Raw genomic sequence first — 27,949 nt, 5'->3', positions numbered from 1 at the left:
CGGGCCTGGGTGGGGCTCTCGGAGAGGTCACGGGGAGACGGCCACCTATAGCATTGGGCGGGGCAGAGCCCTGAGGGCCGCTGGCCAATTGGCGCGCTCGTCTGAATGGCGTTTGGCGCGGAGCAGTGACGGCTGGGATAATAGCGAGGCAGCAGTGCCGCTCTCAGAGGGTCCGGGTTCAGAGGGGCCATGATTCGGAGGGTTTTGCCGCACGGCTTGGGCCGGGGCCTCTTGACCCGGAGGCCAGGCACGCGCAGAGGAGGCTTTTCTCTGGGTAAAGTTGAGGACGACAGAGGGCATTGTGGTTCTGGGTTGTCCCCAACCTCCGACTGTGTGTCCTTCAGGACCCGAAACCATGGCCCACACTGGCAGGACAGTGGGTCGGCTTGGGGAAGGGGGTGAGCTTGCCTACCAGAGCTTGTAGGGGCTGTGCAGGTGTATGGCTCCCAAGGCGGCCGTTCTCAGGTGGCAGGTCTCACATCATTCTACATTTAAGCTTACAGTCAGACTGATTGATAATCGGTGGCACAGATGTGCATTAAGCCCTGCCCGTGTTCAGGATACTGTACTTAGTGCTGTTGCGGTAAAGGAGTGAAGAGAAGACTGGATTCAGTGAATGTCCTGGAAAATGGCTAGAGTGTACCTACAGAGGGGAAATTTCAATAGACAGTAGGCCAGTTCAAGACTGGATAGAGGCCGGGAGCGGTTCCTGTAATCCTAGCACTTTGGGAGGTCGAGGCGGGTGGATCACCTGAGCTCAAGAATTCAAGACCAGCCTGACCAACATAGTGAAACACCGTCTCTACTAAAAATACAAAAATTACCTAGGTGTGGTGGTGGGCTCCTGTAATCCCAGCTACTCGGGAGGCTGAGGCAGGAGAATCGCTTGAACCTGGAAGGCGAAGGTTGCAATGAGCCGAGATCATGCTATTGCACTCCAGCCTGGGCGACTTAGCGAAACTCCCGTCTCAAAAAAAAAAAAAAAAAACATTGGATAGAACTCAACTTAATGCTTTGCACTGCTAGCTAGTATAACGGGAGAAGTACATGAAGCAGGTGGGAACTGAGATCAGCCTTGAAGGATGTTTACTGGCTTAAGAAAGGTGTGTGTTGCAGTCTCTAAATAACTGAGTGCAGATTAGGAGAAAAATATTGTTCTTATGCAAGGAACTAGCAAAAGCCATCTAGGTAGACGGTGTGAGTAGTAGCATGAAATGTAGTGTGGACAGGTAAGCTAAGGCCAGACCAAAGAAAGATTCCAGTGCTGCTGAGAAGAGTTTGAGTGAGGTATGAAATGGCAAAAGGATTCATTTATTTAAGATACTTACTGAGCACTTAGAATATGCCGGGTGTTGCGATAGGCTGGAGATTCAGTGGTGAAGGTAAACACAGCCTCCTCCCTCATGGATTTTAGAGTATGTAACAATACAAACTGCAGTTGTGTCCAAGACATCATGTAGAGTTTGACCTGGTCTGGGGGTCAGGAAAGGCTTTCCCAAGCAAGGAATTAACTAGGCAAGGAAGTGGACACAGTTTAAAAGCAGAGAGCACGTGTAGGTTCCCTGTGGTGGGAGGAAATAAGGTGCCATCAAGCAACTAAAGGGCCTGGAGTGTAGGGGAGGATAAAATGAACAGAAGCCAGATTGTGCAGTATCTTACAGGCTCTGTTTAAGGCTTTGGACTTTGGTTCTTAGAGTAATGGAAACTCATTGGAGGGTTTTAAGCAAGAGGGTTTGTGATTAAATTTGTGTTTTGAAAAGATATTTCTGGCTATATTGTAAAAATGTTCGCAGCAGGGGGTGGGGTGGAAGCGGGGAATCAGTGGGAACAGTTAGGATGCTTTTGCATTTGTCCAGTTGAGAGATGATAGTGGCTTGGCCTAGGATGATGGTGGCAGGGGAAGAAAGGGGACAGATTGAGGAGTTACTTGGAAGCCAGAGCCCTCAGGACTTGATTATAGATAGGATATAAATGTAGGTTTGGTGGTGGTGATGGATATCCAGGATAAGCATGGCACCGCTTAGAGGTGCCATGCTTCAGAGGGTGCCGTGACTTGGGGTGTGCCAGGGCCTCTTGGTCCAGAGGCCTGGAAGACCCAAGTGGGGATGACAGTGCAGTTGAATATGTGAGTTGGGATCAGGAGAGGTATATGCAGGAGGTAATGTAGAAAATTAATTTTAGGAAATTGAATCTTGCAGTGCTTGGCACAATGCATGAAAAGGGAGACTGATGGCATGTGGACTATTCAGAAAACTGTGGCAACACTGTTGGGTGCAAGGTGATCTTATGAGATGGGCTGACAGTGGGGACTGCCAACTCATGTGTCTGTTTAGCTCACCTTTTCCTGTGCCCATCCTCCAACCCTCCAACCATGTGGGAAGGAAATGTTTGGCCCTCTGACCCTAACTACATCCCACAGACTGGGATGGAAAGGTGTCTGAGATTAAGAAGAAGATCAAGTCGATCCTGCCTGGAAGGTCCTGTGATCTACTGCAAGACACCAGCCACCTGCCCCCCGAGCACTCGGATGTGGTGATCGTGGGAGGTGGGGTGCTTGGCTTGTCTGTGGCCTATTGGCTGAAGAAGCTGGAGAGTGGACGAAATGCTATTCGAGTGCTAGTGGTGGAACGGGACCACACGGTGAGGTCTGGGGTAGGGCAGAGTCATGAGTGGGGCAAGAAAGATGACTCACATTTTATTAAGGACTCTAGCGACAAGGGAAGGAGAGGAGGGGAAGACCTCAATCTCGGGGGATCCAATGGGCAGAGGTTGTTCTTTGGGCCTTGTTGAGAAATTTTCCTAGGATCTTCCTCAGTCGAACCAGGAAGCTTGGCAATAAGGTTTGTTCTTTTGAAAGCAGATATCACAATATTGGATTTTTTGAGATCTCACAGCGCTGGTCATGTGAGCCTGCATTCAAGCTATAACTAAGTGTCTCAACTTTCTTTTTTTTTTTTTTTTTTTGAGACAGAGTCTTGCTGTGTCACCCAGGCTGGAGTGCAGTGGCACGATCTCAGCTCACTGCAACCTCCACCTCCCAGGTTCAAGTGATTCTCCCACCTCAGCCCCCTGAGTAGCTGAGATTATAGGGATGCACCCTGATGCCCAGCTATTTTTTGTATTTTTAGTAGGGATGAGGTTTCACCATGTTGCCTAGGCTGGTCTCGAACTCCAGACCTCAAGTGATCCGCCCACCTTGGCTTCTCAAAGTGCTGGAATTACAGGCGTGAGCCACCATTCCCAGCCCTCAACTTGCTTCTTTTGGGTCCCATTACTTCTGAGGTTTTTGCATTTTATTGTATTTATTTATTTCGAGACAGGGTCTCGCTCTGTTGCCCAGGCTGGAGTACAGTACAACCTCCACCTCCCAGGCTCAAGTGATCCTCCCACCTTAGCCTCCAAAGTAGCTGGGATCACAGGCATGCACCACCTGGCTAATTTCTGTATTCTTTGTAGAAATGCGGTTTTGCCACGTTGCCCAGGCTGGTCTCAGATTCCTGAGCTCAAGCAATCAGCCCACCTCGGCCTCCCAAAGTGCTGGGATTACAGGCATGAGCCACCCACCGGCTGATTTTTACAGTTTAGATGTTCCTGTTTGCATTGCCAGCTAGCCACGAGTCTTGCTACTTTACTTCAATCATAACCTTTCATTTTCCAAATGGTAGATCAAATGTTAATCACCTGCCCTTGGACTTTCAGGCCATTACCATTTTGTACCACTGTGTCAGCTCTTTCCAGATGACTGACCCTCTCTGCTCTGCACATCCGCTACTAATGATTTTAAACACCGTTGCCTTCAAGTTGACTTACACGTGGGTCTGAGATTATAGACTTGCAAATAGGACTGCCCTTCAACTTTAGGTGTATAGCTCGAAGCTTTCATTGTAGTACTCTAGTCACGTGATAGGGTACTGGTCTATCTCAACTTTTCTTGTCTTTCCACAGTATTCACAGGCCTCCACTGGGCTCTCAGTAGGTGGGATTTGTCAGCAGTTCTCATTGCCTGAGAACATCCAGCTCTCCCTCTTTTCAGCCAGCTTTCTACGGAACATCAATGTAGGTGCAATGATATCTGGGATGTTGGGGTGGTTACCCCTCCTTTAGCCCAGAGTGGGGAGCAGCCCAGCTAGCAAGGTAGCCAGAGAGCAAGAATGGGTCAGCCAACTAGGAGAGGGGGGCCCTGGCCTTTCTTCCTAGTGGTGGTGCCTCAAGGTCTGGGGCACTGAGCCTGGGGAGCTGTGGGGGAAGAAGGCAGGAAAACTCTTCCTGGCATCCTTAAGTCAGTCTCTTTCAGGAGCTTCTCTCTGCACACAGGAGTACCTGGCCGTAGTCGATGCCCCTCCCCTGGACCTCCAGTTCAACCCCTCAGGCTACCTCTTGCTGGCTTCAGAAAAGGATGCTGCAGCCATGGAGAGCAACGTGAAAGTGCAGAGGTGGGTGCCCGGCACAGCCTCTCAGCTGCTTGGCAGCCAAAGGTGTTGGGTGACTCCTGCACCAGGTTAGGAAGTGAGAAAGTGGAGTTGGTAAGACAGATCCCTGCAGTCTAGGACCTCAGTGTGTCAGGAAGGAAATACGCAGACCTGCGGTGCCCTGTGGGAGTGCTGTACCATGGATATGGACAAAACACTGCAAGGTGCTTCCTAATTTGTCAGATCATGAAAACCACCTGGAACACATCCGAGACCTAATAAACCAGAATGTCTAGGGAAGGAGCCCACAAATCTGGGTTTTTAACAAGAACCTTACGTCAGGAGTTAGCAAACTTTTTCTGTAAAGGGCCAGATAGTATATATTTTAGGTTTTGCTGGCCGTACAGTCTGTATTCCAACCACTCTGCTATCAGCATGAAAGCAGCCGTAGACAAAAGTGCAAATGAAGGAGTGTGGCTCATTTATGAAAACAGGCAGCAGGTCGGATTTGGCAACCCCTGCTCTAAGTGATTCTCATGGTCAGGTGAGGGTGGGCATCTTTGTGATGCAATATGGCCAGAGGCTTTATTTTTATGTTTACTTAACAAACACCCAAGTCTCACAGTGACATCAATTAATATCCTAAATGCTGTACAGATATTAACTCATTTAATCATCAGAACATCCCCATTTTACATATGAGAAACTGAGGCATAAGGCGCTAGTAAGTGGTGGCGGTGGGATTTTATTTGAAGCCAGCAGTCTGGCTTGTGAGTGTTCTGTTGGTGCATCCGCTGTGCTGCCTTTGAGGGACAGTGTCCCAGAGGAGATACCTGTGCCCAGGAACAGGGTCATACAAGGAGTGGAGAGGAGGTGGATCCAGGCAGGAGTGGAGGGAACAAGGTTACCACCTTGTTGTGAAAGTTCATTGAATAGGCTGGGTGCAGTGTCTCATGCCTGTAATCCCAGCATTTGGGGAGGCCACGGCAGATGGAACACCTGAGGTCAGGAGTTCGAGACGAGCCTGGCCAACATGGTGAAACCTCGTCTCTACTAAAAATACAAAAATTAGCTGGGTGTGGTGGCGTGTGCCTGTAATCCCAGCTACTCCAGAGGCTGAAGCAGGAGAATCGCCTGAACCCAGTAGGAGGAAGTTGCAGTGAGCCGAGATCGCGCCATTGCACTCCAGCCTGGGTGACAGAGCCAGACTCATTGAAAAAAGAAAAAAAAGTCATGGAATAGACCGGGATAGCAGGGAGCTCTGTGTGCTGAAGGGAGACAAGGGAGTAGGGAAGGAAAGGCAGTCAAGGCTGAAGAGCCTGACTAGGAGGCTTGGTCTTCAGCCATTCAGCAATGAGGAAAAATAGGGGCATTTGGGGCAGAGAAGTGACATGACTGAGCTGGACTCCCCACTTGTGGAGTTGGGGTCCATACTTCATCCCTCTGTACACTCCCCTCTCTGACACACATACACCGACCCACACGTTTATCTCAGGCAGGAGGGAGCCAAAGTTTCTCTGATGTCTCCTGATCAGCTTCGGAACAAGTTTCCCTGGATAAACACAGAGGGAGTGGCTTTGGCGTCTTATGGTGAGGCTTGCTTGCAGAAGGGACAGCTTTTTTCCTGAAGATAGAGACTAAGGGGTGCTACACGTTGGGAGTCTCAGTACCCCACAGCCAAGCTGAAGGAGGAACACTTCCCTCCTGTGTCACAGGAACTGCCCTGGGCCATGCTAGTTCTGTGTCCTTCAGCAGGCTTTGTCTCTGTGGTTCGGTTGGTCAAGATGACCTTCCCTGGCTTACAAGCCCTAGAGAGGGGTTGGGGGGCACAGGAAATACAATCCAAGAGCAGAAGTCCTCATCCCTCTTTGTGAGTTCTCTTTTTCTTATCGCAGGGATGGAGAACGAAGGTTGGTTTGACCCCTGGTGTCTGCTCCAGGGGCTTCGGCGAAAGGTCCAGTCCTTGGGAGTCCTTTTCTGCCAGGGGGAGGTGACACGTGAGTCTGAGCTTGTTTCCTCTAGCAGCCGGGGCACAGGCCTGGACTAGGTCTTATCTGCTCACTCACAAGCTAAACAGGGGCTGGAGGGGGAGAGGGGTCTCCCCGAGAGCAGGTCCTGGGCATCTTGACCCGGGCCCCTCACTGAGCTGCATTGTGACTTGTGATCTGCTTGATGATTACACCTCAGCACTGTCCTGTCAGAGTGTGGCCAAGCTCATGCCAGCTCCCTCATCTCTGTTTGCTTCAGTGTCTGTAGGAAAGCTCCCATCCTTCCAGCTTTCTTTCCTTAAGAAACCAGTGAAATCCCCATTTCATTCCTCTTCAGCGCCTCCACGGCCTAGTTTTCATTTTCTTCTCTGCAGGTTTTGTCTCTTCCTCTCAACACATGTTGACCACAGATGACAAAGTGGTGGTCTTGAAAAGGATCCATGAAGTCCATGTAAGTTTCTAGTCTGTGATGTCCTTTACCAAAATGGAGGGACAGGGAAGGTAGTGACTCTCCTTGTTTTGGTCTTCTTTGACCCACTTTCCAGTATGGGTAAACTAAGGCTCAGGAAGCAGTGCATCTGTCAGGGTGCCTGGTATGTGGTCTGGGCCTTCCCCCCTTCACCCTCTGGGGTCTGCAGGTGCAGATGGACCACAGCCTGGAGTACCAGCCTGTGGAATGCGCCATTGTCATCAACGCAGCCGGAGCCTGGTCTGCGCAAATCGCAGCGCTGGCTGGTATTGGAGAGGGGCCGCCTGGCACCTTGCAGGGCACCAAGCTACCTGTGGAGCCGAGGAAAAGGTAACTGCCCTCCGGGGAGCCGAGGAGGTTGGTGAGAGAAAGAAAGAAATGACATCAAAGTTGGATAGCGTGTGTGTGTGTGTGTGTGTGTGTGTGTGTGTGTGTGTGTGTGGTGTATGTGTATGGGGTCAGGGAGGGTGTATGTGTGTGTGTGTATGGGATTGGGGAGGGCGTGTATGTGTGTGTGTGTGGGGTTGGGGAGGGTATGTATGTGTATGTGGACAGGGTTGGGGAGGGTGTGTGTGTGTGTATGGGGTTGGGGAGGGGGTGTGTGTATGTGTGTGTGGACGGGGTTGGGGAGGGTTGCCAGCCATGCTGTTTCTGCAGTTCATAACCGCACTAGGGGTGTGTGTGTGTGTGTGTGTGTGTGTGTGTGTGCTGGGTTGGGGAGGGTGTATGTGGGGGGGTTGGGGAGGGTGTGTGTGTGTGGGGACAGGGTTGGGGAGGGTGTGTGTGTGTGGGGACAGGGTTGGGGAGGGTGTGTGTGTGTGGGGACAGGGTTGGGGAGGGTGTGTGTGTGTGTATGGGGTTGGGGAGGGTGTGTATGTGTATGTATGTATGGGGTTGGGGAGGGTGTGTGTATGGTGTGTGTGTTTGGGGTTGGGGAGGGTATGTGTGTGTGTGTATGTGTGTATGGGGTCAGGGAGGGTGTGTGTGTGGGGACAGGGTTGGGGAGGGTGTGTGTGTGTGGGGACAGGGTTGGGGAGGGTGTGTATGTGTGTATGGGGTTGGGGAGGGTGTGTGTGTATGTATGGGGTTGGGGAGGATGTGTATGTGTATGTATGTATGGGGTTGGGGAGGGTGTGTGTATGGTGTGTGTGTTTGGGGTTGGGGAGGGTATGTGTGTGTGTGTATGTGTGTATGGGGTCAGGGAGGGTGTGTGTGTGGGGACAGGGTTGGGGAGGGTGTGTGGGGGTGGGGGTGGACAGGGTTGGGGAGGGTGTGTGTGTGTGTGTGTGTATGTGTGTGTTATGGGGTTGGGGAGGGTGTGTGTGTGGGGGGACAGGGTTGGGGAGGGTGTGTGTGTGCGTATGGGGTTGGGGAGGGTGTGTGTGTGGAGTCAGGGTTGGGGAGGGTCTGTGTGTGGGGGAACAGGATTGGGAGGGTGTGTGTGTGTGGGGACAGGGTTGGGGAGGGTGTGTGGGGGTGGGGGTGGGGGGTGGACAGGGTTGGGGAGGGTGTGTGTGTGTGTATGGGGTTGGGGAGGGTGTGGGGGTGGGGGGTGGACAGGGTTGGGGAGGGTGTGTGTGTGTGTGTATGGGGTTGGGGAGGGTGTGTGTGTGGGGACAGAGTTGGGGAGGGTGTGTGGGGGTGGGGGTGGACAGGGTTGGGGAGGGGGTGTGTGTGTGTATGTATGGGGTTGGGGAGGGTGTGTGTGTCGGGGGAGGGTGTGTGTGTCGGGACAGGGTTGGGGAGGGTGTGTGGGGATGGGGGATGGACGGGGTTGGGGAGGGTGTGTGGGGGTCGGGGGTGGACAGGGTTGGGGAGGGTGTGTGTGGGGGGTGGGGGGTGGACAGGGTTGGGGAGGGTGTGTGTGGGGGGTGGGGGGTAGACAGGGTTGGGGAGGTTGTGTGGGTGTGCGGGATAGACGGGGTTGGGGAGGGTGTGTGGGGGTGCAGGGTGGATGGGGTTGGGGAGGGTTGCCAGCCATGCTGTTTCTGCAGTTCGTAACCGCACTGGTTGTGGCAGGTATGTGTATGTATGGCACTGCCCCCAGGGACCAGGCCTAGAGACTCCGCTTGTTGCAGACACCAGTGGAGCCTATTTTCGCCGGGAAGGATTAGGTAGCAACTACCTAGGTGGTCGTAGCCCCACTGAGGTAAGCTGAGTGGGGTGGGACATGCCGGCAAGGAGACATAGAATAATTGTCACAAAACAATCAGGCTTTAGGCCAGGCACAGTAGCTCATGCCTGCAGCATTTTGGGAGGCCAAGGCAGGTGGATCACCTGAGGTCAGGAGTTTGAGACCAGCCTGACCAACATGGCGAAACCCTGTCTCTACTAAAAATACAAAACTTAGCTGGGCATGGTGCTGAGCGCCTGTGTAATCCCAGCTACTTGGGAGGCTGAGGCAGGAGAATCACTTGAACCCAGGAGGCGGAGGTTGCAGTGAGCCAAGATCGCACCATTGCACTCCAGCCTGGGCAACAAGAGCAAAACTCCGTCTCAAAAAAAAAAAAAAAAGAAAAAGAATCAGGCTTTTTTGGGGGGCTGCGTGCTGTGTTAATTGATATTAGAGCCCCCTCCAGATTTGAACTGGGACCATTTCTCCCCATCCCCTACCTACACAGGGATTGTTAAACACGTCTGGGTCTGTCCTTGTGTCCCAGGCAATGTAAGCCTTGTCCTCACCTCTCACTCCAGCAGGAAGAACCGGACCCAGCGAACCTGGAAGTGGACCATGATTTCTTCCAGGACAAGGTGTGGCCCCATTTGGCCCTGAGGGTCCCAGCTTTTGAGACTCTGAAGGTAACTGGCAAGGGCTGATTTTCCTTTTTATTTTTGGACATTGGATGGGACAGATGACAGCGGAGCACGTTGGTCCCCTCGGACCTGTGACTGCCGTAGTCCCTCCGTGTCACAACTGCTAAGGAATTTCTTGGACACATCCCATCCCATAGACCCCTCAGCAGCAGGTAGAGGGTACTTTATGCTGACTCCTGACGAGGAGTGAGGATGGAGTGTGGCTACAGCCTTCCTGAGAACCCCGGTGTTTTGTGCACCCGCAGGTTCAGAGCGCCTGGGCCGGCTATTACGACTACAACACCTTTGACCAGAGTGGCGTGGTGGGCCCCCACCCGCTAGTTGTCAACATGTACTTTGCTACTGGCTTCAGTGGTCACGGGCTCCAGCAGGCCCCTGGCGTTGGGCGAGCTGTAGCAGAGATGATACTGAAGGGCAGGTTCCAGACCATTGACCTGAGCCCCTTCCTCTTTACCCGCTTTTACTTGGGAGAGAAGATCCAGGAGAACATCATCATCTGAGCATGTGTGCTCTGCACTGGCTCCACTGGCTTGCATCCTGGCTGTGTTCACAGCCTTCTTTGCTGCTTCCGTCTTCCCAGCACTGTGCCAGGCCTTCTCCCCCTCCCCAGTGTCCTCTCCTCTCAGGCAGGCCATTGCACCCACATGGCTGGGCAGGCACAGGCACTGAGGCCCAGGCCAATAGCGAGTGATGAGCGGGATCCTAGGACTGATCTGTAGCCCATGCTGATGTCACCCACCAGGGCAATCCATCTGGAGGCCTGAGCACCCTGGCCTAGGACTGGCTCCATCCTGGCACTGACCAGGAAAGACTGCCTCTGACCCTCTTAGCAGACAGAGCCCAGGCATGGGAGCACTCTGGGGCAGCCTGGCTCAGGTTTATTGATTTTCGTCTGTTTACCCTACCCATTAATCAATACATGTAATAACTCCTTCCCTCTAGTCTTCTGTCTCTTCTTTTCATTGTACAGCAGGAGCTTTTGAAGCACCCCATTAGCTTTATACCAGGACAGGGAGTTTTTTTTAAAAAACAAAACAAAACACGAGCACAAACCCACCTTTCATTAGTTAAATCCTTGAGTGGTGCAGTATCACACAGATTCTGTGTCCGTAGTCTTAGCAGGAAGATTGGGAATTTGGCATAAACCATGCCACTGTTTCCATGAACCCAAGTTACTTTTTCCCAGATTACTCTGGTTTTGTTTGGTGTGCCACCAGGAGTCGCTGTGTGGTTCTTTGCTTTGTATACATGAGCACATCTCTTGCCCAAATAGAATTCAGTTTCATCCCAGGCATAAATGCTCAAATTTTAAGAAGAGCTGTGTGCCCCCTTTGGTTCTGGAAACCCCACTTACAGCCAGCAAAAAATGGCCTTGGACCACAGCCTTCCTGTTCCCAGCAAGCCCCCACAGGCTCCAAGGTGGCGGACAGAGTCCTTAGATCCTAGGTGGTAGGCATCTTGCTTGTAAGCAAGTGCCTCCCATTCCTGAGTTCCTGCAGGGAGTTTGGTTGTAAAGAAGAGGGATGGGTTTGTCCATCTGTTCTACCAACATTTATTCAGCCCAGCTGTTGGCCAGGGTCAGGGTCACATGTTGAGATACACCAGCAAGCAAAACATAGTCATGTCTTTGCTGGAACTTTCATAGCCCTGCCCCTCCTAGCCCCTCACCCCTAGATCAGATACAGTGTGACCCCCACAGTGCTGGCATAAGCACACAACACAGACACCTCACCCAGGGTGGGAGTAGGAGGGTGGCAGAGGGGTTTCTCCATGAAGCTCCTCGAGGGAAGTTGACCTCTGAGCTGAACCTAAAGGATGGGCATTTAGTGAAGTGAATGCAAGGTGGCCAAGGAAGGATCCAGGCTGAGGGCAAACCATATGTAAAGGCCCAGAGACAAGAATTAATACAATTCAGGGATTTGTCCTAGTCTACTTGGGCAGTTATCACAACATATCCTAGACTGGGTAATTTATAAATAATAGAAATGTATTGCTTACAGTTCTAGACGCTGGGAAGTCCAAGATCAAGGCACCAGCAGATTCAATGTCTAGTAAAGGCCTGCTTTCTACTTCAAAGATGTTGCTTTCTCACTGCATCCTCACGTGGCAGAAGGGGTAAGGCAACTTCTTTCAACCTCTTCCAAGAGTACTTGTCCCTTTCATGAGGGTAGAGTCCACATGACTTAATCACGTCCCCAAAGCCCCACCTCTTAACACTATCACAATGGGTATCAGGTTCCAACATAGGACTTTAGGGCGGACACCAACATTCAGACCATAGCAGGATTCAGTGTGACTGTTTCTGCCTGGGTCGTGGAGTGCAAGAAGAGGAACTAGAGCCACTGAGGGGTTTTAAACGGGAGCAACACGATCCGATTTTCCTTGTAGAATAATCACCCGGGTGACCTTGTGGAGAGCAGATGAGGATGTCAAGGCAGGCAGCAGCAAGGAGGCCAGATGGAGGCTGTGGTTGCAGTCTGTGTGGCAGGGACAGGGAGTGCCTGAACCATCATGGCAAGAATCAGATGGATCCCAGGGTGATGCCAGCAACAAGAAGTGGGTTAAGTCGGATGGCCAGGTTTCTGGGTGGAGGTTCTACCCCTCCCAGAGATGAGGAGCACCAGGGAGAAGCGGAGTGAAGGACAGAGTGAGTGGTGCAGTCTGGGATGTGAACGAGGGTACCTGTAGGGCATCCCTCAAATAGGGGGTTGGGCTGATTGGCATGGTCCTTGGGGGACGATCTGGGCTATAGATAGTGATGTGGACATCATGGAACAGGATGGCATCACCCCAGAGGGTAGAGTAGGGGGCCAAGGAGGGAAGCTGGAGGGACCCCACCATTTAAGGGACAAACCAGAGAAGGGGACACTGAAGAGGTGCCCACAGAGACAGGAGAAAAGCCAGGAGAATGTGGTGTCGTGAAGCTAAGGATGAAGTGATCATGGTGCCTGCTGGATTCAGTCCCAAGTAGGTCAGTGGTGGCCTCACGAAGAGCAGTTTCAGTGGAATCTAAGGTGTGGACACTTGCAGAGAAGGAGAAGTGAATGGGAATAGAAACAGCTGGTAAACTGCCCACTCTGCCTTGAAAGTGGCCTTTGGGATCGGGCGCGGTGGCTCACAGTTGTAATCCCAGGACTTTGAGAGGCCGAGGTGGGAAGATCGCATGAGCCTACGAGTTCGAGACCAGCCTGGGCAACGTGGCAAAATCCTGTCTCTACAAAAAAAATACAAAAATTAGCTGAGCGTGGTGGCATGCACCTGTAGTCCCAGCTATTAATACGTGGGAGGCTGAGGCAGGAGGATCACTTGAGCCTTGGAGGTTGAGGCTGCAGTGAGCTGTGAGGCACCACTGCACCCAGCCTGGGTAACAGAGTAAGACCCTGTCTCAAAAACAAAAACAACAGGCCGGGCGCGGTGGCTCACGCCTATAATCCCAGCACTTTGGGAGGCCGAGGCGGGTGGATCACGAGGTCAGGAGATCGAGACCATCCTGGCTAACATGGTGAAACCCCGTCTCTACTAAAAATACAAAAAAATTAGCCGGGCGTGGTGGCGGGCGCCTTTAGTCCCAGCTACTCGGGAGGCTGAGGCAGGAGAATGATGTGAACATTCTCCGGGAGGCGGAGGTTGCAGTGAGCTGAGATTGCGCCACTGCACTCCAGCCTGGGCAACAGAGCGAGACTCCGTCTCAAAAAAAAAAAAAAAAAAAAAAAAACAACAACAACAGAAAAAGTGGCCTTTGTGGAGAAGGATGAAAGGGAGGGAAGAAATGATGGAGGTGGGCCTTACTAATGGCAGGGGAGGAGATGTGCTTCCAGTAAGGTAACAGCAGAAGCCCCTGGGGTTGGGGTAAGGGGGCCAGGCCTAAGGCGGAAGCCAGAAGAGGAAGAAGGCGGTGCTGAAAGACAGGAAGGAACTTGCCAGGGATATGCAGGAGGGACAAGCCAACATCCGGGTTGACCCTGTGAGGTTTCCCTAGGTGCCAGCCAGTTGCTCCCCCTCCCTTCAGCACGGACATTCCAATCTCAGGGCAAAAGGGAAAAGGCCTTCAAGTGTTTCTCACCCAGAAGCTGCTCCCTTCCACACAGTGAGCACTATGTTTATTAAGAAGCACTGAGGCCTGTAATCCCAGCACTTTGGGAGGCGGAGGTGGGCAGATCACCTCAGGTGGGGAGTTCAAGACCAGCTTGACCAACACAGAGAACTCCCGTCTCTAGTAAAAATACAAAATTAGCCGGCCATGGTGGCGTGTGCCTGTAATTCCAGCTACTCAGGAGGCAGAGGCAGGAGAATTGCTTGAACCCTGGAGGCAGAGGTTGCGGTGAGCTGAGATTGTGCCATTGCACTCCAGCCTGGTCTACAAGAGTGAAACTCCGTCTAAAAAAAAAAAAAAAAAAAAGCACTGAGCAACTCTCCTGTCCTCCCACCGGGCTGTACTTCAAGCTGTGGGCAAGCCCTTACCATTGTCTCCGTGCATCTGTCTTCCCCACTGAGCTGTGCAGAGCTGGGACCAAGCCTTCTTCATCCTTGCCCGACACTCAGCTGTCCCAACACTTGGCCCATACTTGGCGCAGTCAAGGCCTGTTTATCTGAGTGTTCCTCGAGTGTCCTTCTGCTCTGGCTGGAGCCTGAAGAACCATCCCTGGCCTCGGGGAATGTTTACTCTAAAGTGGGAGCTAAGCAGCCAGAGCACAGGCTCTTTACAATGAAAAGCACTGTGGCCTTTGAGGGATGGAGGTGGGAAGGGCTGGGTTAAGCAAAGCTTTCCTGAATAAGCTGCAAACGTGGGCCTTGATCCCTTTGTAGCTCATAAGCATGACGATTGGGTGTTCACGCACATGTGTGAGATGTGCCTCCCTCAAACCTTGTTAAGGGTTATTACCCGTGTGTTGTGAAAAAAAAGAAAAAGGAAAACAAAGAAACCCAAAAAATAGGCCTTGCTAGAAGAAGGGCGTTTTGCAGAGCGGAGTCGGGGAAAAGGAGAGCCCTGGGTGGAGGTGTGCTTGGCAGAGTCAAAGCAAACTGGGCATTTGGGTGCAGGGCCAAGTGCCTGATCTACTTTATGTAGACTCATCTCATCCTTGCGAGAACACCAGCAACCAGATATCATAATTTGATGACGGAAGCAAGCCTAGAAAAGTTGCGTGACTTCACCAAGGCCACACAACTAGTAAGTGATGAGCGCTGGTTGTGAACCCAGGCAGTTGACTCCAGAGCCTTCCCACGATGGGCAGCTCATCCGCTTTGGCGGGCTGGTGAGAAAAGGAGGAAATCAGATTGGAGGGGGAGATCATGAATCTTACATGGCCTAATTAAACCACCTCCACCCTCCAGCATTTCGTGCACATAGTTTTAGGATAGTGTTTCCCAAACTGGCATGCCCTGGAGCGAGACGCTCAGGAAGACATGCACATTTCTTAGAGTGAAACAAGTGTGGGGAATGCTCCGTTCCCTTCTCCCCAAGGTGCTTCACAGCGCTCACCAACATCTGAAGAGCTCTAAGAAGTGGGAGGCAAAGGCATCTCTTCACCCAGGACTTCCCAGCATCTTGCCTACATCACGCCATTTGCAGCGGCTCTGCAGCATACTGCAGGGCTGTTCATCACGCCCATGTGGGATCACCGCTTAGAGGAGCAAAGAAAGCACTTTGGCGTAAGACGGGGTTTCCATCCTCATTGGCATCAACCAGTGTCTGGGACAGGAACTGGCGGCCGCTGCGGCCTGGCTTCCCAGCTGCCGCCCGAGTCTGCCCCTCCTACACTGCAGCCCCGTACACCCCTCGCTGTGTGTGACCTTTGGAAAAGTCGTTCTATCTCTCCAAGCTTCATGTTTCTCATTTGTATAAAAGGAAAAAGGTATGAACACCCCCCCCTTGCAGGGTGTTAGGAGGATTAAATGGGTAGAATAGGGTGTTTTTTTCCCCTTCTCCCCCGCCTAGAACAAAACCCAGGTTTCAGGTTGTCACGGTGGGCGCCGGGGGACCCTGGTCACAGGCTCGTCTCCGAGTTGCTGCGGACCGCCCTGACGCAGCTAGCGGAGAGGACGGGCGCCCGGAGTCATGCAGAAGCCAGGCTGGCCGGGGCTCGGGCTGCTGCGTCTCCCGCAGCCGGATCGTGCCCGAGAGTCTCCCGGGTCTGGACTGGGCCGGGCGGCGTGGGAGGGGCGGTGCGGCGGGAGGCGCTTCCGGAGAGCGGGGCCTGCGCGCTGCTCTTCCCCGCGGAGCCCGCGCAGTCCGCGCAGCCCGCATTGCGACTGGGCCCGCGCGCAGGTGAGCCCGGGGCGGGGTCGCGGGGGACCGGGAGGCGCGGCGGGGCTCCGTGGGGTGGGCGGGGCGGAGCGCGGCCGGCCTGGGCCCCGGAGTCCCGGCCCCACCGAGAGCCGCAGAGGTCCGCGCCGCCTCCAGTCCGGCCTTGCCCCGCTGGCGGCACATCCGCTTCCCTTCTTCACCTTTCTGGCACCCGCAACACGCAAGCGGCATGAAAGGGCCCTCCGAGGAGGCTGTCACCTTTTCTGTCGCAAAGACGCTCGCGCGGGGCGGCTCCCCTTTCGCTTGCCTCGCTGGAAGAGCCTGGCGGTCAGTGCGTTGTGGATATCGTTTCTCCTCACATTCTTCTCTGCTCCGGTCACAGCCTCTTCCTCTGCTCTTCGGGTTGTCATTGTGGCAGTGATTCAGCAACTGCATAATATTAGGGTTAGGGACCTATCGAGGCATTACACCACAGTCATGTGCAGCTACACACGGGCTGGGCAGCCACTGTGCCGCCACTGTGCCAACGACTAGGGTGACCGCGGTGGACCAGACAGATCCAGTCCTCTGGTCCCCAGGGGACAGACAGGTACGTTAGAATCACAGCACACCCTAGAAGTGCAACAGAGGGGGAAGTGTGGAGAACTCCCGTTGAAACACCAAACCTAGGGGACACCAGGGTCAGGAATGACTCAGAGGGAACCACATCTAGTTATATTTTAGATTTAAAAGAGTTGCTGTGTAGGCACACAAATAGTAAGTGTACAGCTCAACCATTTTCCATAACATGCACATTTCCTGATTCAGAGCGATAAATAAAACATGACTACATCCCTGGCTTCTAACGCCATCAAATAGGTTTGCCTGTTTTGGATTTTCCATCCATGGAGTCATACATCATGTACTTCTTTTTTTTTTTTTTTTTTTTAGATGGAGTTTCGCTTTTGTCCTCCAGGCTGGAGTGCAGTGGCGCAGTCTCGGTTCACTGCAACCTCCGCCTCGTGGGTTCAAGCGATGCCCCTGCCTCAGCCTCCCGAGTAGCTGGGATTACAGGCGCCTGCCACCACGCCTGGCTAATTGTTGCATTTTCAGTAGCGACGGGGTTTCACCATATTGGCCAGGGTGGTCTCGAACTCCTGAACTCAGGAGATCCGCCTGCCTTAGCCTTCCAGAGTGCTGGGATTACAGGTGTGAACCACCGCGCCCAGCCCTTCATGTACTCTTATGTGTGTGACATCTGACATTCAGTATGTTTTGTGATACCCATGTTTCGTTAGCAGTTTGTTCTTGTTGGTGTATAATATTCCATTGTATGGCTAGACAATTTATTTATCCATTCTACTGGACACAGGTTGATGGACAGTCATTTCCACTGTGGGGTTATTTTGTATCTTGCTGCTACAGACATTCTTGTGAATGTCTTTTGGTAAACATCTGTAAGCAGGCGGGGAACAATGGCTCACACCTGTAATCCCAGCACTTTGGGAGGCCGAGGCAGGCGGATTATGAGGTCAGGAGTTCGAGACCAGCCTGGCCAATATGGTGAAACCCCGTCTCTACTAAAAATGCAAAAATTAGCCAGGCGTGATGGCGGGTGCCGGTAATCCCAGCTATTTGGGAGGCTGAGGCAGTATAATCGCTTGAACCCAGGAGGCAGAGGTTGCAGTGGGCTGAGATTATGCCACTGCACTCCAGCCTGGGCGACAGAGGGAGACTCCGTCTCAAAAAAAAAAAAAAAAAAAAAAATCTGTAAGCACCGCTGTTTGAGTATATTCCTAGGACTGAAACTGCTGATGTGTGTATGCTCATCTTAGTCTATGGCCAAACACTTCTCCAAAGTAGCTGTACAGTTTACATGCCCACTGGCAGTGTTCCAGTTCCCATTCCTGCACACTCTTACCACTACTTGTAGTCTTTTTCTCTGTAGCCATTTGGCTGAGTGCCCAGCAGTGATGCATTGAGGTTTTAGTTTGCATTTCTCTGATGACTAATGAACTGTTTTTATGTCTATTGCTCATTTGAATATTCTTTTTGTGAAGTGCCTGCTCAATTCTTCTGCTCATTTTTCTGTCGTCTTACTAGTTCCATTGAGTCCTTGAAATATTTGTGATATAAGACATTCATTGGATGTATGTATGTGTGTGTGTGTGTATATATATATATAATTTTATTTTTGAGACGGAGTCTCTGTCACCCAGGCTGCAGTGCAATGGCGCAGTCTCAGCTCACTGCAACCTCCGTCTCCCGGGTTCAAGCGATTCTCCTGCTTTAGCCTCCTGAGTAGCTGGGATTACAGGCACCCGCCACCATACCCAGCTAATCTTTGTATTTTTAGTAGAGATGGGGTTTCACCATGTTGTCCAGGCTGGTCTCGAACTCCTGACCTAGTAATCCGCCTGCCTCGGCCTCCCAAAGTGCCGGGATTACAGGTGTGAGCCACTGTGCCCAGCCCTGGATATATATTTTTAAACATTTTATCCCTTGGGAGATTGCCTTTTTATTCTCCTATTTATGTCTTTTGATGAACAGAAGTTCTTCATTCTAATGTTTTTTTATCATTTTTCCCCTTATAGTTGTATTATTTGAGTTTGGTTTTTTAAAAATCTTCCCTAGCAAGAAGACTCAGATAAAAGTAAAATTAAAGCTGGGCATGGTGGCTCACGCCTGTAATCCCAGCACTTTGGGAGGCTGAGGTGGGCGGATCACTTGAGGCCAGGAGTTAGAGACCAGCTTGGCCAACAAAGCAAGATCCTGTCTGTACCAAGAAAAATTAAAAAATGAAAAAAATAAATTAGGTAGGTGTGGTGGCTCACGTCTGTAATTCCAGCTACTCTAGCTAGAGGTTGAGGCTGCAGTGAGCTGTAATCACAACACTGCACTCCAGCCTGGGTGACAGAGCAAGACCCTCTCTGGAAAAAAAAAAAAAAAGGGTCGGGCGTGGTGGCTTATGCCTGTATGTAATCCCAGCACTTTGGGAGGTTGAGGCGGGCCAATCACTTGAGGTCATGAGTTCCAGACCAGCCTGGCCAACATGGTAAAACCCTGTGTCTACTAAAAATACAAAAATTAGCTGGACGTGGTGGCGAGCACCTGTAGTCCCAGCTACTCAGGAGGCTGAGGCACAAGAATCACTTGAACCCAGGAGGCAGAGGTTGCAGTGAGCTGAGATTGTGCCACCGCACTCCAGCCTGGGCAATGGAGTAAGTCTGTCTGAAAAAAAAAGTCATGGGTCCTTCCCACAGTCCCAGGTCTGCACCATAGTCTCCCTAGGTCTGCACCATAGTCTACAAACCTCTTTGAGAACACTGTATTGTGTCTATTGTAGGGGAGGCCTGCCCCTCCACTCCTGTGGGTGCTTCTCGTTAGGTGGGACGAAAGACTTGAGAAAAGGAATAAGACACAGAGACAAAGTGTAGAGAAGGAAAAGCGGGGCCCAGGGGACCAGTGCTGTGCTTACAGAGGACCCACACCGGCACCGGCCTCTGAGTTCCCTTAGTATTTATTCATGATTATCTTTACCATCACCGGTGCTGTGCTTTGAAATGTATATGCGAACATCTCCATAAACCTTTTAGCAGTATTGCTTCAGCAAGCCCCACCTTATTCCTAAAGGCGGTTTTCTCCTTTATCTTTAAACAAAGCACATTCTGCACCGCCCAAAATCCTTTTAACCTTAAGTCACCACAGCACATGTCTCTTGCAAGGACAAGGTTGGGGGTAGGGTCACAGATTAACAGCATCTCAAATACAGAACTAAATGGAGTCTCTTATGTCTACTTCCTTCTATATAGACACAGTAACAGGCTGATCTCTCTTTCTTTTCCCCACAGTCTATCAAGCTATAAATGAATTATATTCAGGACTTTAAGTGACATTGTCCTGCAAACCATAATTAATCCTACCTAAATGTTTTAGCAAGTGTTTGAGAACAAAACAGCCTTTGAAACCAAAATTATTTTAAATGTAAAGTCAAAGTCAGGTGAAGTGTAGATGGTAATTTATTTATTTAAAGATGTAAAAACTGTTTCAAACAATTTGAACCTTTAAACAGACCAGTTTTTAGCACTCAACTGAAATCCCATACTTTCTCCATTCATTGGCCTATCTAATCAGACATAGTGTAGTAGTTTCCTATTGCTGCTGTAACAAATTGCCACAAACTTAGTGGCCCCAAACAACACACATTGATTATCCTGCCGTTCTAAGATGGATCAGCAAGGCTGTGCTCCTTCTGAAGGCTCCAGGAAAGAACCCATGGACTTGCCTTTTCCAGCTTCTAGAGGCCACCTGCATCCCACTGGCACCTGCTTCCCTTGGCACAGCTCTTTCGTCTGCCTCAGACCTTCCTGCCTCCCTCTTGAAAGGAGCTTTGTGGTTATATTCGGCTCACCTGGGCAATCCAGGAATCCCTCCCCATCACAAGGTTCTTAATCACAGCTGCCAAATCCCCTTTTGCCATGGAAGGTGACGTATTCTCAGTTCTGGGAATTAGGATGTGGGCCTCTTTGTGGGCCACTATTCTGTCTACCCCAGATAGTGATTCCTGCTTAACAGAAATCGAATATGAACTCTAAGAGATACATATTCTAATTACATGCCTTCACAGGCTCCAGTACATTCCCTATATAATAGAAATTGGAGACCAATTTGATATTGGATACTAAATACACTTTGGATTTTTTTTTTTTTTTTTAATTTTTGAGACTTGAGTCTTGCTCTGTTGCCCAGGCTGGAGTGCAGTGGCACGATCTCGGCTCACTGCAACCTCCACCTCCCGGGTTCAAGCGATTCTCCTGCCTCAGCCTCCTGAGTAGCTGGGATTACAGGCACGTACCACCACGCTTAGCTGATTTTTGTATTTTTAGTAGAGACAGGGTTTCACCATGTTGGCCAGGCTGATCTCAAATTCCTGACCTCATGATCCGCCCACCTCGGCCTCCCAAAGTGCTGGGATTACAGGCATGAGCCACTGAGCCCATCCCCTTTACTAATTTTCTATCAAGTCTTCGTTCTTACAAAGTGGGTATTTTTGGTATGATTCTACTTTATGAATTTTTTCAAAGCACAAAGAAAGCGACTGTGTATTAGACCACACAGCAAATCAGAGAATAGGCAGAGCTAGTGAGTAGAGCTTCCAGTTGGAGATTTGGGTTCATTACCTTACCTACTTGTCAACCACATCTCAAGATATGATGACAGTTACCAGGTCTTGGAAAGATTAACACGTGTTTGAATGTGTGACAGTTCCACAGCTCCAGCTACAAAAGAACTGAAAAGGAACAAGGAAGGTGCATGGCATCTTGGATTCCAGAAGTAGGCAGTGTGTATGGTTACTGGAATTTACCTGCCATCTTGCTCAATTATCCTGTCAAAGGTGCTGTTATTTTTCTCTTTAAAACGTTTCCATGTTTCTCATGAGGGCTTATACCACCCCACTTCTAGTGGCATATACTGCTGGACAACTGGATTTCTTCTTAACCAAGCAATGGAAAAGCAATTTCCCCCAATTAGCATGCGTTGCCAAAAGGGCAAGTCATTTCATAAAATGAGAAACTGAAACTTTTAAATCTACATATATTAAGTAGATTAACATAATATGTTAATTTTTAACCTTTAGAATATTTAAAAATCAAATGATGCTCTAGTTTACAAGTGCACCAAGGCCAAATAATTGATATTAAAATTAAAACAGAATTGAAAAAATATTTAATGCAAAAACCAAGTGACATCATGTTTACTACTGGGGGCAAAAAGGCATCCTGAACGTCCCTAGCTGCAACCTACCACTTAGGCTGTCTGAAATCCCAAGCACATTAGGAAAGAAAAGAAACTCATATACATACTCATAGTCAACTTCCAGTGCCTTTTTGGTGGCTTCACATTTAGCTGTGTTGCTTTTTCAGATGTCTTCTCTGGTTCCTGTACCCATTCCAACTCTTTGCTCTGCCTCCTTTGCTGCTATGGTTTAAGTTCTACTTCTTTTTTGAACTTTGATATATGATCACAAATCCTCAGCATCCCTTGTCTTCTATGCATCAGTGAACAAAGCATTAATGTACAGCATAGAATGACATTCTTTAATTTTTTTTTTTTTTTTTGAGACGGAGTTTCGCTGTTGTTGCCCAGGCTGGAGTGCAATGGTATAATCTCAGCTCACTGCAACCACTGCCTCCAGGTTCAAGAGATTCTTCTGCCTCAGCCTCCCAAGTAGCTGGGATTATAGGCACCCTTCACCATGCCCAGCTAATTTTTGTATTTTCAGTAGAGACAGGGGTTTTACCATGTTGGCCAGGCTAGGCTTGAACTCCTGACCTCAGGTGATCCGCCGCCTTGGCCTCCCAAAGTGCTAGGATTACAGGCGTGAGCCATTGTGCCTGGCCACATTCTTTAAATTTTGAAACCTTTTATTTTAGTGTGTCTAATAATACTTGCTTCCATGAGTTCTCAGGTTTGTTTTGATCTCACAGATCCACCAAAGAGAAAGCAGCCCTGTGCCAGTTGCTCTGCCAGCCTTTCACAGGAGAAGTGTCACTAGAATACTATAGCCCCCACAGGCTCTGCTCCACAGAAACTTAAGGCTGAAAGAGTGTCCGCCATCAGGGACATCCTCTGTCACTATGGTGGGAAGGGAACATGGCAGGTTGCCTTTCTAAGGGATTCTTGGGCCTTTGTATTTCCATATACATTTAGAAGCAGTCTGACAACCTCCCCACCAAAAAACCTAAAAAACAAAAATCTTCTAGACTTTGGAACAGCACTGAATTAATGATCAGTTTGGGAAACATTAACATTACAAGTTTTATAAACCATGAACATAATATATCCCTCCAATATCTAGATTATTTTATATACATAGCAGCCCACATTTTCTAAGCATTTATTACATGCCAGGCACCATTAAGACTTTACATAAATTATTTCATTTAATCTTCACAATAATGCTGAGAAGGAGGCTCTAGTACTTCCATTTCACGGATGGAGAAACTGGAGTTTAGCAACATGGCCAAAGGCCACGTTAACCAGAGATGAGAATCAGGCACTCTGCCTGCAGTCTGCAGTCTTTACTACTTTTTGACACGACCTTCCTAAGCTGACGGCCGCAGGAGCGGTGGGTCTATGGATGGAGTTATTCGGGGGAGGCAGACTTGGAGGAAAAGTCTGCCAAGATTTCCTGCATGTGCTTCTCTCTCTACTGTTCAGCTTCTGTCTATCTGGACACATCATTATTTGTCCAAATAGCAACTGTCCTTCTTCTGCCATTTCAGGCCTTACATAGGAAGTCCTTCTAAAGAGCTGCCTGCCAGCTACCCTTCCCCAGATCCCGAATATCCTCCTGGCCAGGTGGAGCAGAGAACAGTCCCTCAGCTGGTCATGCTGAGCTCAAACCCTGTAAGTCTGCCCACACTACACAGCTCTGGCTTTATCTAGAATCCAGCTCCAGTCACAGTCGTGTCTGGCCCTAATCTCATGAGGAATGAAGGACCCATTCAGAGAGGAAGCCTCTGTCAGGCAGTAGGAGAGAAACAGAACTTCCCAGAGCTCATCCACGGGGAATGAGAGCAGGGTAAGTGCAGCCTTTGTGATTCTCTCTCTCTGCCCTCTGTAGGATGGCTGCTCCATGAGGTCAAGACTGGGTCTCCTCCCTCCTCCCCCTTCACCAATGCCTGGTCTCACGGGGCTAGTTTTGACCCCCACGCTATGGCATCATCGACCTCCCTCCCAGCTCCTGGCTCTCGGCCTAAGAAGCCTCTAGGCAAGATGGCTGGTGAGTGGAACCGGACTCGCGACTCTGCTGTGTTCCTGAGTGTAGTGCTCAGCCTCCATAGGGCGCGGTGGGAGGCCTGCCTGGTCCAAACTCAGAGAGATGCAGGAAGGCTGACGTGGGGAACTCCTGACCTGACTTCAGGGCCTGGATGCTTTGTGGAGAGTGAGGAGGGGAGGCCTGTGTCAGCTCAGCCAGATCTTTATCCTTTTGGCTCAAAGGTTTTCCAGGCCTGCTCAGCTAGCTTTCCTAGCCTGGAAACCACTGTGCTGAGTGCTTAACACCGTCTCTCGTCGTCCAAATCTTTGTTCCAGAACCATTTAGAGGAGAAGCCAAGCAGAGAGAGAAAATGAATCAATCCTCACCACAACTATCTGTCCTTATCAAAGGCTGGGGAAGCTGTTTTCATCTCCTTATGGAGTCCCATACTCCAAACACAGGCCTGAGCAGTGTTTCTCCCCCACAGACTGGTTCAGGCAGACCCTGCTGAAGAAGCCCAAGAAGAGGCCCGGCTCCCTGACCTACCTGACACTGCATTATCTCAGTTAACTTTCAGCAACTAAGACAGGTCCACAGGTCCACAGTCAAAGCTGTGTCCCTGACTCCAGAGTGTGGGTTCTGAATCACGAAGCTCTCCGCTCCTCAGCAGCTCTGAGCAGTAGACTCTTCCCCTTTTAGCGACAATCTAGGATTTCTTGGGGCCAAACAGATGCCAGTCCTCCGTACCCCTTCCTTCCTGTATAGGTAGCCCTTCCTAATCTAAGGCCACCTCCCCTCAGTGCTGGAAGTGGGCTTCGGGACTGATGGCTCCTTGTTAGCATAACGTAGCTCTGCCTGCAGACTCCCAGGTGGTTGACTAGTCAGCTCTAGTGGGAAGTTCTGCTTAAGGTGGGCTGGGGGTACCAGATAGCAAAGGCCTGGGAGTAGTGCAAGGCCATTTCTCTTAACCAGGCTGGTGGAACACTCTCACATAAGGATTCCAGAGTTCTGACACATGTCCAAAACCTTTACCTTCAGAGGGCCCTTTTAGGCAAGTCCCAAAAGATATACAAAAATAGCAGAGTGCTGGGCGCATTGGCTCACGCCTGTAATCCCAGCACTTTGGGAGGCTGAGGCAGGCAGATCACAAGGTCAGAAGTGCAAGACCAGCCTGACCAACATGGTGAAACCCTGTCTCTACTAAAAATACAAAAATTAGCCGGGCGTGGTGGTGCGTGCCTGTAATCCCAGCTACTCAGGAGGCTGAGGCAGGAGAATCGCTTGAACCTGGGAGGCAGAGGTTGCAGTGAGCCAAGATTGCGCCACTATACGCCAGCCTGGGGTGAGAGTGAGACTCCGTCTCGAAAAAAAAAAAAAGAAAAAAAAATAGTGGAGCAACAGGTGTCTGAGAATAAGATGTTTCCCAGTGCAGGGAGGTGGGCTGCAGTCTGTCCTCCCTGCGAGGTGGGGCTCCTCCCTGTGTGGGCAGTGAGAGGGCACCTGGTAAGACACAGGCCTGAGCAGTGTTTCTCCCCCACAGACTGGTTCAGGCAGACCCTGCTGAAGAAGCCCAAGAAGAGGCCCGACTCCCCAGAAAGCGCCTCCAGCGATGCTTCACAGCCTACCTCACAGGACAGCCCGCTACCCCCAAGCCTCAGCTCAGTCACATCTCCCAGCCTGCCACCCACACACGCGAGTGACAGCGGCAGTAGTCGCTGGAGCAAAGACTATGATGTCTGCGTATGCCACAGTGAGGAGGACCTGGTGGCCGCCCAGGACCTGGTCTCCTACTTGGAAGGCAGCACTGCCAGCCTGCGCTGCTTCCTGCAACTCCGGGATGCAACCCCAGGCGGCGCTATCGTGTCCGAGCTGTGCCAGGCACTGAGCAGTAGTCACTGCCGGGTGCTGCTCATCACGCCGGGCTTCCTTCAGGACCCCTGGTGCAAGTACCAGATGCTGCAGGCCCTGACCGAGGCCCCAGGGGCCGAGGGCCGCACCATCCCCCTGCTGTCGGGCCTCAGCAGAGCTGCCTACCCACCTGAGCTCCGATTCATGTACTACGTCGATGGCAGGGGCCCTGATGGTGGCTTTCGTCAAGTCAAAGAAGCTGTCATGCGTTGTAAGCTACTACAGGAGGGAGAAGGGGAACGGGATTCAGCTATAGCATCTGATCTACTTTGACTTTTAGGAGACAGCCCTGTAGCCTAGTAGTTCAAAGTGCAGCCTTCGGAAAAGGCTGTTGGGGTTTGCATCCTGGCTCCTGTACTTATTATCAACCCATAAAAAGTAACGTGGTCAAGTTACTCACCCCCTCTGTGCCTTGGTTTCCTCACTGACCACCAGGTTTCCATTGCTATGAAATGAGAACAGTATATACACTAAGGGCTCAGAACATGGCCTAGCACATGTATTCATAACAGGCAGAGCCTAGCACAAATCAGGTCCTCAATAAGTTAGTAGCTAGTAGTAGTAACAGTAACAGCATTAGGTTTCTCTGAGATTAGGCTGGAGATGTCCATCAGGAGCTGGGAAGGTGCCGGGAGGGACATTGATTTAGTAAGGCAAAATGATGCAAAATAATAGGAAAGAAGTGCATGTAAGTGTATCTGGGGAGGGCCATGCTATTGCAGTAGTTTTGGAAGTGTGGTAATAGATAAAAAGGTAGAAGAGGCAGGACCTGTTGGGGAAAACAGAGATGCTGGGTTTGGAAGGGGTGACAACGCTGTGATTGGTCTCTTTCAGATCTGCAGACACTCAGTTGACACTTGTTATATCACGGGACCCCGGAAGTTGGAGTAAAGCTGGAAACAGAAAACCCATGCAGGGCCTCGGATTCCCACAGATGTGACAAGAGGTATAGGGAGCGAGTCTGCAGCACTTTGCTCATGACCCTGGGATCAGAGCACCCATCAGGCTTCCATTACTGTGGGCTCCCTAAGAAGACCATGGAGAGGTTGGGGACTCCCCTATGAAGGCCGTGAAGCTGGGGATTCCCCCTAAGAAAGCCATGAGGAAGCTGGGGACTCCCCAAGAAGGCCATAAGGAAGCCAGAAATTGGAGGTGGTAGGAGGTGGTACTGATCAATGATGGCCAGCAGGGCTCATCTCCTGCCTAACTGGACAGGAAGCCTGGTACCCACTTCTGTCTTCCCCTGCAACTGGGCACTGGCATACACTGGTATCACTCCTAAAGAGGTGACTCACCTGACTAATCAGCAAGAAGCCTAGATTGCAGGCCTCACCATGGATGGTCTTCCCAGTTGCCTGGGGAAACCCTGGAATGGGCGTCAGGAGAAAGCAAGAATCCAGTCCTTCACACTCACACTACTCTGTTCTTCTTCCCAGAGACATCGATTCACTTCAGAAAGCTGTAGGGAAGATGCAGTCAGCACTGCACTGTATTTCTTATTTATTGCCTAAGTGCCATTAAAGACACAAACCTAGAAGCCTAGAAGCCATTCTGAATATGGGGGTGGGGTGGTGGAGGGAGCAAGTGAAGAGATGGGAAGCCAGGGCTCAGGGTTCAACGCCTTCACCTGAGATCACAAGCCCATGGATGCTGTGACATCTGGGAGCTTCATCAGTGGTCTGGCTAAAGCTGATACTTTCACAGTCACCATCTTTACCTTTGGACTGAGAAGAATCAGCATTTTTCTTCTGGCAGATGACTGCATTCCTTATAGGACAGGCAAGGTTTCATTCATCTGTTCTCAGTAAGTTTGTTGTTGAACTGAAATGAATTTCATTATTTCCTCCAACGTGTACTTTTGTGCCCTCCTCTCACTTCTCCCTATCATGACCCCTCTTTTGCTGAAAAAAAGTTTTATTATTTTTTCTATATCTAGTTCTAGAAAGAGAAAATTTATTTTTTAAATTATAAATTATTTTGCCGGGCACCATGGCTCACACCTGTAATCTCAGCACTTTGGGAGGCCGAGGCGGGTGGATCACCTGAGGTCAGGAGTTCAAGACCAGCCTGGCCAATATGGTGAAACCCCGTCTCTACTAAAAAAAAAAAATATCAGCTGGGTATGGTGGTGGGCAACTGTAATCTCAACTACTCGGGAGGTTGAGGCAGGATAATTGCTTGAACCTGGGAGGTGGAGATTGCAGTGAGCCGAAATCACGCCACTGCACTCCAGCCTGGGCAACTGAGCGAGACTCTGTCTCAAAAAAATAAAGGCCTGGCGTAGTGGCTCATGCCTGTAATCCCAGTACTTTGGGAGGCTGAGGTGGGCAGAACACAAGGTCAAGAGATGGAGACCATCCTGGCCAACATGGT

The 27,949-nt window shown here is 50.7% G+C and overlaps 2 protein-coding genes and 1 pseudogene across 5 annotated transcripts; all 3 read left to right on the top strand.

Moving 5' to 3' along the window:
• The first annotated feature begins 11 nt into the window (after nucleotides 1-11).
• On the top strand, nucleotides 12-10,619 carry FOXRED1 (FAD dependent oxidoreductase domain containing 1). Its single transcript, XM_030829575.1, has 11 exons — nucleotides 12-274; nucleotides 2,420-2,640; nucleotides 3,946-4,056; nucleotides 4,315-4,433; nucleotides 5,905-5,999; nucleotides 6,305-6,406; nucleotides 6,772-6,848; nucleotides 7,036-7,196; nucleotides 8,886-9,015; nucleotides 9,561-9,665; nucleotides 9,926-10,619. Exons 1-11 carry the CDS (start codon nucleotides 190-192, stop codon nucleotides 10,178-10,180), a joined length of 1,461 nt encoding a protein of 486 aa, XP_030685435.1. The 5' UTR covers nucleotides 12-189; the 3' UTR covers nucleotides 10,181-10,619.
• A 3,855-nt stretch (nucleotides 10,620-14,474) lies between these two features.
• LOC115830573 lies at nucleotides 14,475-14,572 on the top strand (annotated as a pseudogene).
• A 1,267-nt stretch (nucleotides 14,573-15,839) lies between these two features.
• On the top strand, nucleotides 15,840-27,425 carry TIRAP (TIR domain containing adaptor protein). 4 transcript variants are annotated; one of them, XM_003253371.4, is made up of 5 exons: nucleotides 15,840-15,948; nucleotides 23,193-23,316; nucleotides 23,534-23,692; nucleotides 25,209-25,787; nucleotides 26,411-27,425. In XM_003253371.4, exons 3-5 carry the CDS (start codon nucleotides 23,626-23,628, stop codon nucleotides 26,428-26,430), a joined length of 666 nt encoding a protein of 221 aa, XP_003253419.1. In that variant the 5' UTR covers nucleotides 15,840-15,948; nucleotides 23,193-23,316; nucleotides 23,534-23,625; the 3' UTR covers nucleotides 26,431-27,425. The 4 variants fall into 4 exon arrangements, 3 of the variants coding, with proteins under 3 accessions (XP_003253419.1, XP_012351403.1, XP_030685437.1); XM_012495949.2 differs by having other exon boundaries at nucleotides 25,209-27,425; XM_030829577.1 differs by lacking the exon at nucleotides 23,193-23,316 and having other exon boundaries at nucleotides 25,209-27,425.
• The last annotated feature ends 524 nt before the right edge of the window (nucleotides 27,426-27,949 follow it).

This window comes from Nomascus leucogenys, chromosome 15 (genome assembly GCF_006542625.1).
Source record: "Nomascus leucogenys isolate Asia chromosome 15, Asia_NLE_v1, whole genome shotgun sequence".
Taxonomy (NCBI): domain Eukaryota; kingdom Metazoa; phylum Chordata; class Mammalia; order Primates; family Hylobatidae; genus Nomascus; species Nomascus leucogenys.
The sequence above is the reverse complement of the archived record's forward strand: the minus strand, read 5'-3'. Positions and strand labels throughout refer to the sequence as shown.

Bases quoted from the DNA above. Each gene is read 5' to 3' on its own strand.
- FOXRED1 (XM_030829575.1), top strand. From the start codon at position 190: ATGATTCGGAGGGTTTTGCCGCACGGCTTGGGCCGGGGCCTCTTGACC. The intron at 4,057-4,314 runs GTAGGTGCAATG...CTCTGCACACAG, and splicing joins GCTTTCTACGGAACATCAAT to GAGTACCTGGCCGTAGTCGA. The intron at 6,000-6,304 runs GTGAGGCTTGCT...TTCTTATCGCAG, and splicing joins AGTGGCTTTGGCGTCTTATG to GGATGGAGAACGAAGGTTGG.
- TIRAP (XM_030829577.1), top strand. From the start codon at position 23,626: ATGGCATCATCGACCTCCCTCCCAGCTCCTGGCTCTCGGCCTAAGAAG. The intron at 23,693-25,208 runs GTGAGTGGAACC...TCTCCCCCACAG, and splicing joins GCCTCTAGGCAAGATGGCTG to ACTGGTTCAGGCAGACCCTG.